At 39.3% G+C, this 16,010-nt stretch overlaps 4 protein-coding genes across 4 annotated transcripts; 1 reads left to right on the top strand and 3 right to left on the bottom strand.

Annotated features, from left to right (window-relative positions):
- Positions 1 to 345: 345 nt before the first annotated feature.
- On the bottom strand, positions 346 to 5,051 carry LOC120279361 (growth-regulating factor 4-like). Its single transcript, XM_039286287.1, has 4 exons — positions 4,613 to 5,051; positions 3,380 to 3,758; positions 959 to 1,464; positions 346 to 866 (listed from the first exon to the last, which is right to left on the bottom strand). Exons 1-4 carry the CDS (start codon positions 4,785 to 4,787, stop codon positions 859 to 861), a joined length of 1,068 nt encoding a protein of 355 aa, XP_039142221.1. The 5' UTR covers positions 4,788 to 5,051; the 3' UTR covers positions 346 to 858.
- Positions 5,052 to 8,520: 3,469 nt separating this feature from the next.
- Positions 8,521 to 11,928, bottom strand: LOC120279590 (syntaxin-43-like). Its single transcript, XM_039286517.1, has 8 exons — positions 11,455 to 11,928; positions 10,699 to 10,972; positions 10,339 to 10,428; positions 10,182 to 10,259; positions 9,437 to 9,514; positions 9,260 to 9,325; positions 9,097 to 9,177; positions 8,521 to 8,991 (listed from the first exon to the last, which is right to left on the bottom strand). Exons 1-8 carry the CDS (start codon positions 11,661 to 11,663, stop codon positions 8,884 to 8,886), a joined length of 984 nt encoding a protein of 327 aa, XP_039142451.1. The 5' UTR covers positions 11,664 to 11,928; the 3' UTR covers positions 8,521 to 8,883.
- A 438-nt stretch (positions 11,929 to 12,366) lies between these two features.
- On the top strand, positions 12,367 to 14,351 carry LOC120278683 (transcription initiation factor TFIID subunit 1). Its single transcript, XM_039285412.1, has 4 exons — positions 12,367 to 12,400; positions 12,477 to 12,589; positions 12,778 to 12,855; positions 12,954 to 14,351. Exons 1-4 carry the CDS (start codon positions 12,367 to 12,369, stop codon positions 14,286 to 14,288), a joined length of 1,560 nt encoding a protein of 519 aa, XP_039141346.1. The 3' UTR covers positions 14,289 to 14,351.
- A 58-nt stretch (positions 14,352 to 14,409) lies between these two features.
- LOC120278684 (UDP-glucose flavonoid 3-O-glucosyltransferase 7-like) lies at positions 14,410 to 15,783 on the bottom strand. The gene has a single exon (XM_039285413.1). It carries the CDS (start codon positions 15,781 to 15,783, stop codon positions 14,410 to 14,412), a length of 1,374 nt encoding a protein of 457 aa, XP_039141347.1.
- Positions 15,784 to 16,010: the final 227 nt, after the last annotated feature.

Below are 16,010 nucleotides of genomic sequence, written 5' to 3' on the forward strand. Positions count from 1 at the left end.
CATGAAAAAGAAGCATGTTATGAATGAAATAGTAATATAGAACAGTATGGTGGTGCAAAAAACATTGAGCAATGAATGAATGATGCTTGCTTGCTTGCTTGCTTGCTTGCATGCCTGCCTTACAGCTATTGCTTTTGCCTGCTTTGGAAGCTCTTTTGGCAAAAATTAAACTCACATGCTCCCTCAAACAGTGAAATAGACTTTCAACTAGAATGAGAGAGTGCTCAGACATTTTACCATAAATTTCTCACCCATTCATTCAAACTTCAGACAGCTTGCATGCAATAATAAGTACCAAAGTAAAAGCTTTACAAAACCAATGAAAAGGATGTCACATTGGAGACCTCTCTATCATGGGACCCAACAAAGACCAATTGGTCTTGGTCCCCATTAATACCAACCAAACACTATGCATGTGATTATATGGTCATCTTTTTACTATTTCAAGTATTTTTCTAAGAGGTTCCCTCTCTCGGCATCAAAATAATGCCAATTCCAGGGAACAAAGAAGCAGGATTGAAGTAAAAAACTAAGCAGCATTGCAGCAGCAGCAGCACAGACTAAGTAAATAAGCTGCAAGTAAATACTGAAAAACATATATGTATCTAAACCTGGAATATATTTGCATTCTGAGATGGTCCTATTGACTGCATTAACTCTTATTCCTTGATAAATAAGGATTTCTGAAGTTAAGACAAGCAATGCAGAACATGAAATAAAGAAAAGAATGTCATTGAAACCAGAGACAATCCATCAGAGTCAGACTGATCAGAGAGGCATAGAATGAAAGATAGGTACTGTATGTTTTTCATAGGACAGTGGATTCCCAAGAACATTACCACCCAGTCTGGTTGGTTTTCAATCATCTGCATTCAGAATATGAATAGCATGAGCGTCAGGTTGGTGATTGGTGTCTAGTTGAAAAAAGTGAATGTGCTTGTTCTGGAAGTGGACTCACCATTAGGTGACCTTGAACTAGTGGTGGAGAAATCCGATGAGGCCATCGGTATGGAGATTGAGAGCTGAGTTGTAGAGTACGATGTCCGGTTGGACCTATCATCTTCAAGGTCGGACCAGGAGTCCTTCGTCTTTGGCCATTCATCGAAGAAAGGTCTCAGTGATTGGCTTTCATGCTTCACAGAGTCCGATGAACCAAATTCAGCCCCGAATAAGGAATGCTGCTGCTGCTGCTGGTGCTGGTGCTGGTGCTGGTGCTGCATTGATAATGAGCTCATTGAAGTCTGCCCAAGATCATGCAGTGAATGGAGCGGCGGAGGATAATTGCTCTGCAGAAGTGAACCGGAGTTTCCAGTTTTCGACAGGGGGAATGAGGAGACTTGTGATGGCATCAGACGCCAGGAGCTGTCAAGAGAAGAGTCCATTCCCATACCCCTTGCACTCCCAGATGCTTCAGAAAAGAAACTATGCTCATCAACATCAGGTTTCAGTACTCCCTGGAGGTACCTGTATCAATTGGTATTGTCAAAGAGATCATAGTTAGCATAGAAAAGGAATTTTCTTAAAAAAGGAAGACAACGTGTTCTCACTGGATGTAACAGTTACAAAATGATTTTGCATGAAGCCAAATTATTCCTTTGGCATCAGACAATTCTTAAAAATAGTCTCCACATGGACCCAATTTATGCCACTTAGCACACAAGTACAAAGCGCCAACAGGTTCTATCAAGTTTGTTGTTTCATGAATCTGAGTGGTAAGACTTAGGACATCAAATACATAGGTCAGAGCTACATGCAAGAGAAGAGTTCTCAACCAGAACTCAGTAACCTCTTCCTTGAAAGAATTATTTTATGAAGATACCTTGCATGCACTTTCTTGAGTTCAAGGAATCATGATCATGTGTTGTCATGGCTCACAAAGAAATTTTGGTCGTAAAAATTAACGAATCATGATTCATGATTGTTAAACAGCCGCAAAAAAAAACTTACCAAAATCATTATCACTGAGGAGAAAATAAGACAGTGATAATCGAGATGCATTCATGGGCTAACTAAACATCAAGAAAAAAGAATGACTAATGGATAATTTTGCTCAGAATGCTAAAAAGGTTAAAGAAGGATCAGAGACTAATATGGCATTGTTTCTTGTTAAAAATGGCAGGAAATATTTTGAGTAATACAGACTTACCATAGCTGCAGGATGAACAAATATAAAGTTTGATTAGTTTTAAAACAAAAGAAATATTATAGTTCACATGTTATTCTCTTAAAACAAATTATACATGCATTATAGATGTCAGATAAACACCTTTTGAGTGTCAGCATTGAAGATGAGGAAACAAAAGATGGAATCCTATGATAATGTTGGGAAAAAGGCATATAATTCATCTAGACCACACGGCACCACACTAATAGGCCGAGGGTATCTAACTAAACTCTCACATGTAATCATTCCCTTCATAAGCACTAGTGAATATTTTCTATGACTGAGTCACTGACATGAGAGTGTTATATTATGCCTTTTAGTTTTCTTGAATCAAATAAACCAGCAAATAAAATTCCATTAGATAAGAGTGCTGAATAAGTTGATGCTGATATAAATACACTTAGAAAATTGTACCTTGCTAGATATCAAAACCATAATAGGAACATGAGAAGTTCACTCACAACTTAACGACAGAACTCCCTTTCTTTTCATTATTCTTGCATAAAAAGCCTAATTCGATCAAAATATAATATGGACCAATTTGGTAAGACCCCCAAGATGAAACACAAGTTCCATCAAATAGTTTCAATAATCAAATCAACCACCTGTAAGGTCACAAAACAGGTGCAGAAAGACAAAGAAACATGTGTGAGAAATGTTCTAGCAGTAGTTTGCCGATCACCCTGAATGTTGTTAAGTCTATCCATCTTTACAATAATACTGGTGGAAACCTACACTAGACCAGAGCTGAGAGCTCATAACCTCTGGGAACTGGGAGAAACTTGTCAGACAGGTGTAGCTAATTAACCAGACAAAGACCCTGAATGTTGTTAAGTCTATCCATCTTTACAATAATACTGGTGGAAACCTACACTAGACCAGAGCTGAGAGCTCATAACCTCTGGGAACTGGGAGAAACTTGTCAGACAGGTGTAGCTAATTAACCAGACAAAGACCATGAAGGCAGGAAGCGAAAAGTTTTTCCAAACTGCCAAGTCTCTGCAATGTACCATAGAAATGAATCAATCTCTGACAGCAAACGGTCAAAGATTTTAATATTTCACCTCCAACAAAGTTCTACTTCCAAAACCATAAATTGAGATCATTCTCATGCGCCTCTGGTTTAAATTAGATCTATGTTCTTTAGAGGGAAGAAATCAACAAAATGTGGATTAGTATGAGTGCAAATGAAGTAGAAAGAGCAAACCAAGAGACCTGTAATCTTTACTGGCCATGCCGTAAGAACCAGGATCAACATGAAGCCTGGAGGAACTGCCACCACTGCTGCCAACACTGAACGAGCCCTGTGGATTGTTGCCGGTACCAGTGACAGCATGCAGAGGAGTAGCACTCTGGAAGCTGCTGCTGCTCCCAGAGGGAGCGAGAGACGTCACCGTTGATGAAGATGACTGAGACTGGGAGATGGTTTGAGTTTCCACAGGCTTTCTTGAACGGTTGCGGCCCCTGTGCATATGGCGCTCGCAGTACTTAGAGTCAGGGTAGGCGTCTTTCGAGCACCGCCATTTCTTTCCATCAGTCCTCCTGCACCTCCCTGGTTCTGGGTCTAGCTTCTTACCATAATAACAGTACCCCACTGATCATTAAAGAACAACAAAAACTCAAGTAGTCATTTTAGCATCATTGATTAGCTGAAGATCAGTGCAAATATAAACAACACTGCACATTGCATTAGATTGCAATAAAGCAAGATCAACAACCACAAGGAAGATGCATACTAAATAATAAGATTCATATATTTTTCAAGAGCAAAGAAAGAATACTTAAACCACTGGAATGAAGACAAACATTGAACTCATACACAGCCATAAATCAGCAATATATTATAAGAAGAAAGACAACAGCAACATCACAAAGCTTGCAAAGATTATATATAGCAAGAAAGACACCAGCAACATCACTCCAAAATGCCTTCATTATTTAACACCGGAAAGCATTGAAAGAAATCAACTTTGGTTTCGTCAAAACCTAAAAAATACAAAATCTTTCAGTGAGCACTCATAGATTAAGAAACCCGAGATACAAATGCATTAAAATAGTCAATAAAATATACATAATAAAAAAAAAAGGGTAGAGATTAAAATAAAAAACCTCACCATTGATCAAAACATGGCACTTCCGATGCAACCACGACATGATCTATTTTTCTTCAAAACCGAAGACCAACAAACATCAACATAATAATGCCCGCACCGATCGAAAAATCCCAACCAAACCCACCAGAAATAACACTAAACACATAAAATCAAAACTTTTCACACAAAGTGACCAAAAACATTCACTTCAAACGACGCAAAACGAAGCAAGATCGAAGCTTTACACCCAAAAAAGAACAGAAAACCCTAGCCCATTGGATAAGACTAGAAACCCAACTCATTTAGAAACCAAAAATAAAAATAAATATAAAAACAAAAAAGCAGCAAAACTTACAGGCAGGATGCTGATAGTAACGAGATGAGAGGGCCTCAAAGCTCCTCCGTATTGGGATAAGGAGCTCCTGAGGCACCGGCACCCCCGCCATCATGTATTTAAAGATTAGTGCCTGGTGCTCCAGCTCCTGCCACTGCGCCGCCGTGAACGGCGGCCTCCATCCACCAGTATTCATCTACTCTCTAGACAGATAGCGAGGGGAAAAAAGAGAAAGAGAAAGAGAAAGAGCAAGAGAAACCCAACTCTAGAGAGAGAGAGAGAGAGAGAGAAGGAGAAAAGCTGGCGCAGTGACAGTAGTGTTGTAGGCTTCCCCCAGCTCAGACAAAACCCAGAGCGCAGCAGAGATACCCGGTCTGCTCACCCGCGGATGAACCCTCCTCTCCGTAGCCCCTCGCCATTATCAAAGCTTGAGAGAGAGAGAGAGAGAGAGAAGTAGAAGAGAGAAATGGGGCTGTGTGGTTTTTATAGGTTGGAACTTCAAAGGCGAGATTTTTAACTAAAATAAAAATAAAAAATAAAAAAATAAAAAAATAAAAATAATTGGCTGGTTGAGGCTTTCGATGCTACTGTTATTTATAGAGATGTGTGAGAATTTATTTCTCACTTCCCTATTTATTCTAATTAATAATTATTAATAAAATTGAAAATTTATTTGTATTTAAATAAGAAATTTTAAAAACAAATAATTAGGTGAGTAGTAGGGAGAGTGCTAGGTCTCTATTGCTTTGTCTCCATCTGATGGCTCTTTTGGGTTTCGCTCTGTGTATTGGGAAAAGCGTCAGTATCTCTTCTTCTTTTATTTTTTTTTATCCAGAGATATTTTTGTTGAAATTAATTAAATAATGAAATCAATTATTTATTTAATCATGTTTCATTGGGTCTTAAAAGAATCCATTATTTTAATATATTATATATTTTTTAATTTTAATAAATATTTATATAGCTTATTAAAATGAAAAAAAAGAGTTCAGATATTTTTACACAAATAAAATTACTCTTAGAAAGAATAATTAACTCACTATAAAATTTATGTATTTATTTTATAAAAAAAATTATGTATTTAAATGTCTACAATTATTGAATATTGATAAATTAATCATAGATCATAGCAAACAAATTAAAAAATAATAAAATTATTGTTAGAGAAAGAGACAATGCATACGAACTCAGGATATACATGGAAGTATATATTTTTAAGAGATGTATTCAATAAAATACTAACTATTGAAGTGTACGCAATAAATCTTTTATTCAGTTTGATATATATATATAAGACATTAGCTTTTTTTTAAATTATTTTATAAATATATATATATATTTTTGAGTAGTAATTGTTTTGTCTTTTATTTCTTTTTGGGTAATTAATTGATTGTTTTAAAAATTCGAGGATATCGTTTTGTGACCCTATGACCGAGGGCACATTTTAAACGGAGAATCACGGAAAGGACATGGGGAGGGGATTCGCTGAGCGAGATGGGACAGGGTTGGACGTTGTCTAGCCAATGCTTTGTTGACACGTGTCTTTGATGGGACAGCAGTATCATGTAAGTTGGTAACGAAACCCCGCCATCGTTTACAACGAAAAACTCACCATTTGGGTCCTTTTTGCAAATTGGGAAATTTATTTCACAGTTACTTATGAACGGTCCAAACTCAATATTATATAAATATATTTATATATATATTTTTTATGATTAAAAGTTAAAATAATGAACAAAAAAAATGAGTGAAGATATAAATATATATATACATGGTGCATTGAAATATAAGTTTTTAGTTTTTTTTTTCTTTATATTTATATCTTTAAATGGAATCAAACAATGACTTAAAGATGCTAATTGTCTACAGTTTGTGTATGTGCATTCTTTGCACTTTCTAAAGTTGATAATACAGTGATTGATTATAAGACCAGACCAAAAGAAAAACACAGAAAAGAGAAAGAGAATGGAAGGAAGGAGGGGCACAAGCTTGAATAATATAGATGCCAGAATGAATGAATTGGAAACCTTTTCACAAGCAGCAAGCAACGTTTTGTTCACTTTGATTGAATTAGTCCCCCACCATTACTCCTTTTCTTTTGTTTTTTTCTTTTCTTTTTTTAAAATTTTTTTTTTTTACAAAACAAAGTATATATATATATATATATATATATATATTTATATACGGCCATTTACAAGAAGGAGTAGGAGAAGAAGGGGAAGAGGGGGAATAAATTGTTGGGAGGGAGAGTGGGAAGAGAGTAAGAGGTTGATTTGGAGACAAGAGCAATCATTTGTGTTCAGTTTGATATCAAATGAGGCTTCTTTTGCTCACATGTGATGCCTTTGTTAAACATACTAGCACAGAGACTTTGCCTGCTTGCTTGCCATCATTCAAACAAACTAGTCCATTTACTCTCTCTTCTCTCTCTCTCTCTCTCTGTGTCAACAACTGTGAGAGTTAACTGTCATATTTATTAGAGATAGATATTATGGTGTTTCCTGTTTTATGTGTGTGTATATATATATATATGATTGGGTGGGAGGGGGTACGTGTAGCTTTGTTTGGAATTGAATGAGGGGTGGGTGGGGGTGGGGTCAAGTGTGGGGTGTGGTGGATATAAAACCTCATGATCATCAAGTGGAAATGTGTTTATGTTTGAGCTTGTGTTTTGATAGTATATGTGGTTGGTAGTAGGCTTAAGATGCACTCATGCTTTTATGAGAGATACATACATACACACACACACACACAGAGAAAGAAAGAGGAGAATGGGAGAGGATATATGGATGGGCCCGGCCCAAGAGAGGAAAGAGATGAAGCACGTGAGGTGGGGAGGCCCACAGCTAGCTGTTGTTGCTATGGCCGACAGCAGGCGCACGTGATGCCCGGGATTGAGGCCGTCCCAAAGCCGCCTACATCGCCCCTTCTCCAATGGACCCCACCTTCCTGTCCGTTGTTATGAAGCCACATAACATTTCACTATATTAGTCTCTCTCTTTTTCTTCTTTTTTGTTAATAATCCTCCCCCACCCTAGGCATCACCTACACTCTCATTCTTCACATGTTTTTGAATTATCATATAGTGTATGATTTCAAGTTAATAACAATGTGGATTGGAAATCTAAATTAAGAGAAAAATAAATAAATAAATAGTGATGAATGAGTGGGGTCCAAATCCAATGGATGGTGGAGAGAGGGATTATATAGCTGTCTTCCATATCTAGCAGTTCTCTGAATTCTTGTAACCAGATGAAATGGGGGGGATGTATGTGGATCATGCATGACCATAAATGAATGAGACTTGATGATGTTGGCTTGTGGGGGGAGACACTTGTATCATGCATTCAAGTTCAACTCTCTCTTTTGTTTTGTTTTGTTTTGTTTTACAACGGTGGGTGTGTGTGTGTGTGTGTGTGTGACCACTGCTATTATTTTACAAAGACCATTCAATTCATTCCATGATAATAGTGGGCACCATGTCTTTGCCGTACATTGCATTTACTCACATTCACATTAGTGTTTTTGGTCACAAGTTAGAATTGAAGAACTGTCTGACTAGTGACTACTAACAAAGTCACTAACAACTCTATCCTTTCAAACTGAACTGTCTCTTCAAACCAGTTGTAACTTGCTTCTTCTTCACTTTATCATACATAACATACTGCCTCCCAAACCCATTGCTCCAATAAAAGTCAATTTTCAAAATTTCTCTTTAGACTCTATTCTAAAATAAACATATAAATCTAAAGAGACAAAAACTAAATAGTAAATTAACAGTTATGGCAGTAAAATATCTGCATGAAGTCCAGACGAAAGCAAATATCAGGTCTGTTTAAACTCAAAAAAAAATTGGGCCATGGGCCACTTGCCTCCAATTGAGACATCAACAATTTCTTTACTGTAGGCACACAAGACCAAGCAAAGTATATCCTCAATGAACTGTCTGACAACATAATGTAGAGTATATTAAATGATGTATTTTATTTGGAAAACTATAGAAACAAATTGGCTATTATGGTAAAACAAATGATTACAAAAAACTTTTGCAAGTTCCAGACAGTAGTTATCTTGCAAGCTGCAATCCTTCATGGAAGATGTGCACCAAGCAATGCTGTATCCTTCACTTTAACTGTTAACTACACATCTTGATTCGGATGCGGTGACATGTTGGCGAGCTCCAGAAGTCTTTAACATTGTGGGCATGCACATGTACAGTATTCCGGGGAAGCCATCAGAGGAAGATCTTTACTAAAAACATGGTCATGGATGGGCACCGCTGTACTTCTGAATCAAAACAATATTGTCTTGAGAACCAAAAGGACCAGCATGACAAAGCACATGATCACAAGAACGGTAGCGCACATCACCATCCCTCCTTTCCGTTGGGTTCGCTCTGCCTGCAATATCAATTCAATAGGAAAACCAAAGAGTACATATTCAGCATAAGGAAGTGGGGTTTAAAGTTTAAACTCAAGGGACGAGGAGGGTGCAAGAGAACAAACCCTTTGTAACTGCTTATAACCTTCTTCAACAGAGGCTGCGACATTCTGAATATTATAATCGATCCGGTCTATGATAGTTCCCTGCTCATAGATTAAAGTTTCATAAGATGTTTGCCATTTCTGATGCCAAGAAAAGTTATTTATAATGGGAAGTGAGCCTCACCTGGTCTATTACAAGAACTGATAAATCCTTCATAATTTGAGCAAGCTCATTAACTGATTCTACAACCTATACAATCACATTGGTTATTAATTAAAAATAAAGATTGGCTCAATTTTCTGAATGGCAGGTTGCTATAAAAGAAAGAAAAATATTTATCATCAGAACGCACAGTCATACCTGAGCAATCTCTCTCTCCCTTTCTCTAGTGAAAGCTTCACTTTTTTTCAGCTTGGACATCTGAAGCTCATCAAATCCCTAAAACAACAACAGCACAGATATTAGCAGCTAGATTTATTAGATTTGGCAGACACAGGCTTGAATATTTTCTCTAACTTAAGCTCAGGCAATCAGTTTCCAGCCTCAGCAACAAAGCATTAACTATGTTTATCTTCTTATATCTATCATTCAAATAAAAGATTCCCACTTTCAACAAGTCACATGGCTGGAGTTAAAACTATTGAATCAGACTTCCGTTTTGCAACACCAAATGTTCCAATTTAACTGCTTACTAACAAAAATGAATATCATTTGCTATGTGTGGTATGTCCAAAGTAATCGAGATTCAAATCTCTAAGCCGCCAATTATCATATTGGATTAACCTGAGAGTTGGCCAGGTTGACTACCCTACTCCTGTTTTAAAGACGAGGTCCTTGTAGGAATACTAAATTGGAAATCAATTTACTGGAATAATATTGTCATTGTACATGTTGCTTTAGCTCAATACATCTCACTTGGATGCTATATATTTTCTTATGATGAATTATAAACAAGTGTGAAATCTAAGTTTTTCCTGGCCTCATGTTACAAATCAGAAATGTAGTGAAAGATGAATCCAGTTGATACACCAACTCTAGTAAGAATGACCACGCTAGGTCCATTTAAGTATAGATATGAACTACTGCAAAGAAGATAACAACTTACGATATCACCAAAGTCTTCATCTTCATATCTAGAACTGCTCCCATTTAGGTTCATTTCCAAATCAACACCATCAGGACCCTGAGTATCAGTGCAATACATGTTTTTTGCTGGTATATAATTAGAAGCAATGATCACAATAATTGGAAATTCAACAAACCTCCTTTTGTTGTTGAAGGCGTTTTAGGTATGCAGATTGTTTCTTACGGAGATCCATGGAGAGATTTTGAAGATTAGTCGCAAGTGATATCTACACAAAACCCATTCATAATAACACCATTAGTGGTGACGTCGAATAGGCTTGAGATATATAGCAATATGTAAATAAGAAAACCTTATAAGCCCACCCATCTCATTTTTTTAATGAAGTAAAACCAGATAATATAAACAAATCTCTGCTGTGACAAGAACCGGTTAAATGAATAAGAAGTTAACAAATAAGTGCTGCATACATTTAGATTGCCGGTTATTCACCAAAAACACAAAAAATCTTGCTCTGAAATAATAAACAAAAACATACCTGCACATTTTTTCGAACATTTACATCTTCGGAAGGTCCACTCGTGGAAAACCTTTTTAATTGCTTCTCAGATTTTTTCAACAAGCCTGTGATCTCTTGAGTAAGAACCTCAATAGCATGTTGATCTTCTTTGCCATCTCCAAAAGAAGGCATCAAAGCCTTAGCATGAGCCTTCATTAACTCTGACATTTTTGTTCGGACAAGTTGAATGTTTCCTGATATTTCCTCAGATAAATCTACCCAAGCCGGAGGCAAACCGACAACAGCTGTGCCTCTACAACATCAGGAAAACAAATTCTCACTTGCAAGCACATCCTAACAACCTCTAGCATGAGAATGAATGTGCCCTAAAAATCAACTTTTTAACAATTAATATTTGAAAACTTATCATGATTTGCTATTAAGAAATTGCTACTGAAACCCATTGATATAACAATAACGTCTAAAATTAAGATAAGAACAACAACAACTTTCACAGTTTTTCAGATGTTTTTTTTCTTAAAAATCATAGCAAAAGTTATGGATATAGGTCAGCCTATCAAAAAAACTAAGTATTGCAAACTAGGGCATCATATACAGCGAATCAAAATTCACCCCTGAGCTTCGTCCGTGAAGTGATCTTAACCATTATATCTAAAAGCTGGATAATTTAGCTATTGACAACAGACGAGAAATAAAGGAACCAAAAAAAAAAATAAAAATGAAAATAAAAATAATCTTAGAATGGATTGGAATTGGGAACGAAGGAAGTAAAACCTGGAATTCGACGGGTCTTCGGTGCTGAGAGGGGTATACGATCGATTGGGGCGCAACAACGAAGTGGTAGCCATCTCGATCACCGGCCCATTTCTAGAAGAAGATGAAGCGGATGCATATGAAGAAGGAGACGGCACCGATGGGATCCGGACACTCCGAAGGGCGTCGCGGTACTTCCTGTAAAGCGGAGTCCGATTCCTCGTCGCCATTCTCCAAATCTAAAAGCAGCGCCCGGAGATTCAACAAACAAGGAGGCGATCAAAGGCTATACGAAGGATACCGACGGCATGCGACCCGCCGGCGCATCACCTGAGGGGAAAGAGAGAAGCCGTCGGCGGCGAGGTGATCGGAGATCTTGTCACGATGCGCCGGCGAAGCAGCGAGACGAGAGAAGAGAGGAAGCGGGTCGGATCTGGCGAAGAAGAACAAGCGCGTCGGAACAAACTCGTACTAAATCCTCGAGCTAATTAAAATGGGAAGTTGTTAAACTATTAAAACTTCATTTTTTTTCCTTTAAATTTTATTTATCTATATATATTTTTATTAAATTAATTTTGTAAACATTATTATTCTTATTTTGAGAAAGACGACAAAATTTATCTTGGCAATGAGTTAAAAAAAAAAATGCAAACTTTACAAATTAATTGTAAAATGAAGGTATACAACAAGACATGAGAAGCATTTATTTAATAGTTTATTGTAATAATAAAATGGAACTTTCATGGTTGGACTTGATCAACTAACATGAGCCATGATGGTAAGATGTGACCATTAGGTGTGAGTGATGGACGGTTTAGATTTCATTATAACGTCGGTTAGATTTGTGTAACCGCCCAAACATTGGAACAAACACACACACCCCTGCTTTGTCTATCAGTTCAGACATATTGTTTTATTAAAAAGTACTGAGGGATGGAGAGTTCTTCTGTATCTGGGAACAAAGATGGTGAGTTTGCAATTGAATTTTCCTTTTTTTTTTTTTAAGTTATAAAGAAGAATGTTTAATGCTGAATTGCTTGAAGGGATTGAAGTACTTGAGGATGTATGGTCAGATCTTCATACATTGAAGAGACTTTATGGGCTTCTTCAGAGGACTGATGGTTTGATGACCCCTCAGCAAGAATGCCTTAACATTGTAAGTTCATTTCACTTGATTGAGAGTGATGTGTGAAGGAAAAGTATATGGTTTTTTATTTCTTCTTTTTTTTTTTCTCAGTTTATTTTTTTATAATGAAACAAAGAAGAGAGTTGTTTTCTATGTTACCATTGCACTGGATTTGATAATAATAATAATAATGTTACTACTGATTTTCAATTTCTCAGATGGATGAGAAATCAAGACAATTGTTGAAGAAGCTGTTGGACGTGGCTACCCAAGAAGCTATTCAATGTCACTCCAAGGTAAATAATTACATGCAATTAGACCTTTTATTTTATTTTATTTATTTGTTGTGAGTGATGAGAAAAAAACAACAAATTGAATTATGATATATTCTTGAATGAATACTCAGATGATTTCAAAACCCCTTGAACTTGTAAATCCGCCAGAAAAAACTCAAGAAGAGGCCAACACCAATACATCAATTAATACTTTGGAGGGAAGGATCCAAGAAGCAGAGAAACAAGGAAAAACAGAGGCAAAGGAGGCATGCAAACGGGCTGAACTAAAACAACACCAAAGATCCGGTAAGACGATGAAAACGGGTTCGGATCTCAAACCGCGCAAAAGATCCGAACACCCGCTTCCTGATGTTCGTCGCCATCGAGCCCGAAACCAACCTTCATCATCCGGGGACCCAAACCGATTAAGACCAAGTGGGTCCTCCTCTTCCTTGATGCGAAATATTAGCCAACTCGGGAGGAGCTCAAAGCGTACCCGAGTTGACGCGCCGGTTCGGACTCGTCAAGTGCTCCGCCCTGTTGACGAGTTGACTCGACATCGCCGAGTTGGGAAGACCAACTCTGTTCAGAGTCAACTGAGTCACCGGAGAGATCGTGGAAGAAAGCTGAGTGGAACCAGCCCGAGTCTTGTGAGTAAGAGGCTTGCTCTATTCCAGCCAAAAACCGAGAAGAAGGACTCGTCGTCCAGATACCAAATAAAACGGGTGAAGCCAATGAGGCAGTACTACTCGTCTAGATCCGAGTCAACGTTCACTGGAACTCGGAGCACCTCCGAGTCGGACGACACTGTTAGTCGGAGAAGAGTTCCAATGCTTGTTCATGGTGAAAAGCAGAGGCCACGTAGGACATTGAGTCAGCACAAGAGGGTGAGTCCAACTCGGAGGAGCACTAGCAAAGAGAAGAAGAAGGGAGGACGATTGAAGAGATTCAAAGACAAGCTTGCTGTGATATTTCACCACCATCATCACCACCATCACTACCACCACAACCACCGTGATGAAGAGGTTGAGGTTCATCGGAATAATACTAATAATAATAATAATAATAATAATAATAATAATAATAATCATGCCTCGACGTGGAGATATCTACGGCGGATGGTGCGTCGGAGGAGCAAGGAAGACAAGAGAAAGGTGACAACGAGGACCAGAAGGGAACGTGTGGCTGAGAGGATGCCAGGTCAGCAGCAGCGGCTGGGTTTTTTGCACGTGCTTCTGGATGCGCTTTTGCGGCACGTGTGGGGGACGCAGCAGCGGAGGATGGCCCAGACCAAGTGGAGGCGATTGGGGAACGCCGGCAAGAAGCCTCACTGGTGGCAGTTGTTCAAAAGAAGAGCGGTTGGTCTAAAGCTGGCCAATCGTAACAAGCCACGTCTCAAATTGGGCTTCCGTAGGTCCCACACTCGGAGAAAACTAACAAATATTAGTACTTAATATAAATAGAGGAAAAACAAGGAATTACTTGTGTAAATATACTTTTTTTTTTAATTTTTTTGGGTAATTAATAAATAAAAGAAAAAGCTTGAAAAAACATATTTCTTTTTTCTTTTTTTAATTAGTACTTAGTACTAGTAGTGAGGAAATTAACAAAAACATCTAGAGAAGCAGAGGAGCTCTTGGGAAATCCTTGGGAGAAGATGGATCTGATGGAAGCTGTCCGTTTCTTGACCTCGTCGTCGGCCATCAGCTTCTTGATGCCATTCGCCACGTCAGCACGTGTCACCACCGCGTCGGCTTCGGCTTTGATCGGTAATCCCACCTTTAAACGGTTCGTCATCAGTTTGGCGTTGAGTATCTGATCCCCACGCACTGGCCACGTCAGCACTGGGACCCCACAACCGAGTGCTTCCAGCGTGGAGTTCCAGCCACAGTGGCACACGTAGCCTCCGGTCGCCACGTGGCTTAAGATCAGGAGCTGCGGGGCCCACCCATTGATCACCAGCCCTTTTCCTTTAGTCCGGTGTGCGAACTCATCCCGAGAGAAGAAGCCATTTTTCACGATCTCGGTCCCAGCCTGGACGGCCCAAATGAAAGGCTGGTTCGAGTCCTCAAGCCCCGCAGCCAGCTCGATCAACTCCTCCTCCGTGGGGGCCACCAGGGACCCGAATGACACGTAGATCACCGACCCACGTGGCTTCCCATCCAACCACTCGATCACGTCCTTCTCACTGACGCTTGACTCGAGCTTGGCACGCACCTCCCCATCTCGAACCAAACCAGACCCCGTCGTCTCCCAGAACCGGACCGGAAGCAAAGGACCCACGCACCAGACCGGCTTCCCGGCCTCCGCCGCCAAATAATCCAAAAACACACGCTCGAGCTCGTCGCACGTGTTCATAAGGAAAGCCACCGTGCTGCTTGAGGCCACTAAGCCCCTCTTCCTCGGCCCATGATTACGGGACGGCCCATCCGGTCCACCGGGCCCAGTGTTTCTCTGAAAACGTGGTGGCGGGCCCAGGTGAGTCATATCGGATGCGGTCAAGACCATATCATCTGGCAGACCCGGAATAGTGAGAAGCCGACTAGGGTTAACCTCGTCCTTGGGAAACCTCGACGTGGCGTGTTCCAATGCGGCGGAGCAGGCGCTGGAGGTGAAGAAACTAACGGTTGGGATTTTGAGTTCTTGGCATGTGTCAAAAATCCAGCCCATCATCTCGTCAACGATGGCACAAAGAGGACGAGAAGAAGAAGAAAGCTTAGTGAGAAGGGGGATGATGATCTCTTCTAGAAGGCCAGGACGGAAGCGGATTAGAGAGGGAACAGAGAACTCATGTATGCGGATCAGAGGGTGGAGAGAGACGGAAGAAGAGGTGGATGGTAGGAGGAGGGTTATACGGAGATTACGTCCGGCGAGGTGGTTGGCCAGCTCAGTCGCCGGGAAGATATGGCCGGGATGAGGGAACGGGATGATAAGGATTTCAGCTTCCATGTTTGCTAGTTTTTTGGTTAATAATTTGTCAATGCTTGGACTTTTTGGATCATGCCTGTATACATTAATATTAATATTAATATTAATATTAATATTAATAATATTAATATATAGATAGGGATGATGGATTGGCGAGCAAGTAACAAAGAGGAAAGTTCTTAATACTTAATCCGAAACCCTTGCTAAAGTGCTGAGCCGACCAGTCATGACTCATGAGAGTCCAAACG

This window comes from Dioscorea cayenensis, chromosome 16 (assembly GCF_009730915.1).
Source record: "Dioscorea cayenensis subsp. rotundata cultivar TDr96_F1 chromosome 16, TDr96_F1_v2_PseudoChromosome.rev07_lg8_w22 25.fasta, whole genome shotgun sequence".
Classification (NCBI taxonomy): domain Eukaryota; kingdom Viridiplantae; phylum Streptophyta; class Magnoliopsida; order Dioscoreales; family Dioscoreaceae; genus Dioscorea; species Dioscorea cayenensis.

What these genes read in the sequence shown, in the direction of transcription:
- LOC120279361 (XM_039286287.1), bottom strand. Translation starts at nt 4,787, where the DNA reads ATGAATACTGGTGGATGGAGGCCGCCGTTCACGGCGGCGCAGTGGCAG. An exon ending in TTACTATCAGCATCCTGCCT is followed by an intron (nt 3,759 to 4,612) that starts GTAAGTTTTGCT and finishes TTTAATGATCAG; the next exon opens with TGGGGTACTGTTATTATGGT. An exon ending in ATGGCCAGTAAAGATTACAG is followed by an intron (nt 1,465 to 3,379) that starts GTCTCTTGGTTT and finishes CAATTGATACAG; the next exon opens with GTACCTCCAGGGAGTACTGA.
- LOC120278684 (XM_039285413.1), bottom strand. Translation starts at nt 15,783, where the DNA reads ATGGAAGCTGAAATCCTTATCATCCCGTTCCCTCATCCCGGCCATATC.
- LOC120278683 (XM_039285412.1), top strand. Translation starts at nt 12,367, where the DNA reads ATGGAGAGTTCTTCTGTATCTGGGAACAAAGATG. An exon ending in TGTATCTGGGAACAAAGATG is followed by an intron (nt 12,401 to 12,476) that starts GTGAGTTTGCAA and finishes AATTGCTTGAAG; the next exon opens with GGATTGAAGTACTTGAGGAT. An exon ending in AGCAAGAATGCCTTAACATT is followed by an intron (nt 12,590 to 12,777) that starts GTAAGTTCATTT and finishes TCAATTTCTCAG; the next exon opens with ATGGATGAGAAATCAAGACA.
- LOC120279590 (XM_039286517.1), bottom strand. Translation starts at nt 11,663, where the DNA reads ATGGCGACGAGGAATCGGACTCCGCTTTACAGGAAGTACCGCGACGCC. An exon ending in ATGTTCGAAAAAATGTGCAG is followed by an intron (nt 10,429 to 10,698) that starts GTATGTTTTTGT and finishes GGTTTTGTGTAG; the next exon opens with ATATCACTTGCGACTAATCT. An exon ending in CAGTTCTTGTAATAGACCAG is followed by an intron (nt 9,178 to 9,259) that starts GTGAGGCTCACT and finishes ATCTATGAGCAG; the next exon opens with GGAACTATCATAGACCGGAT.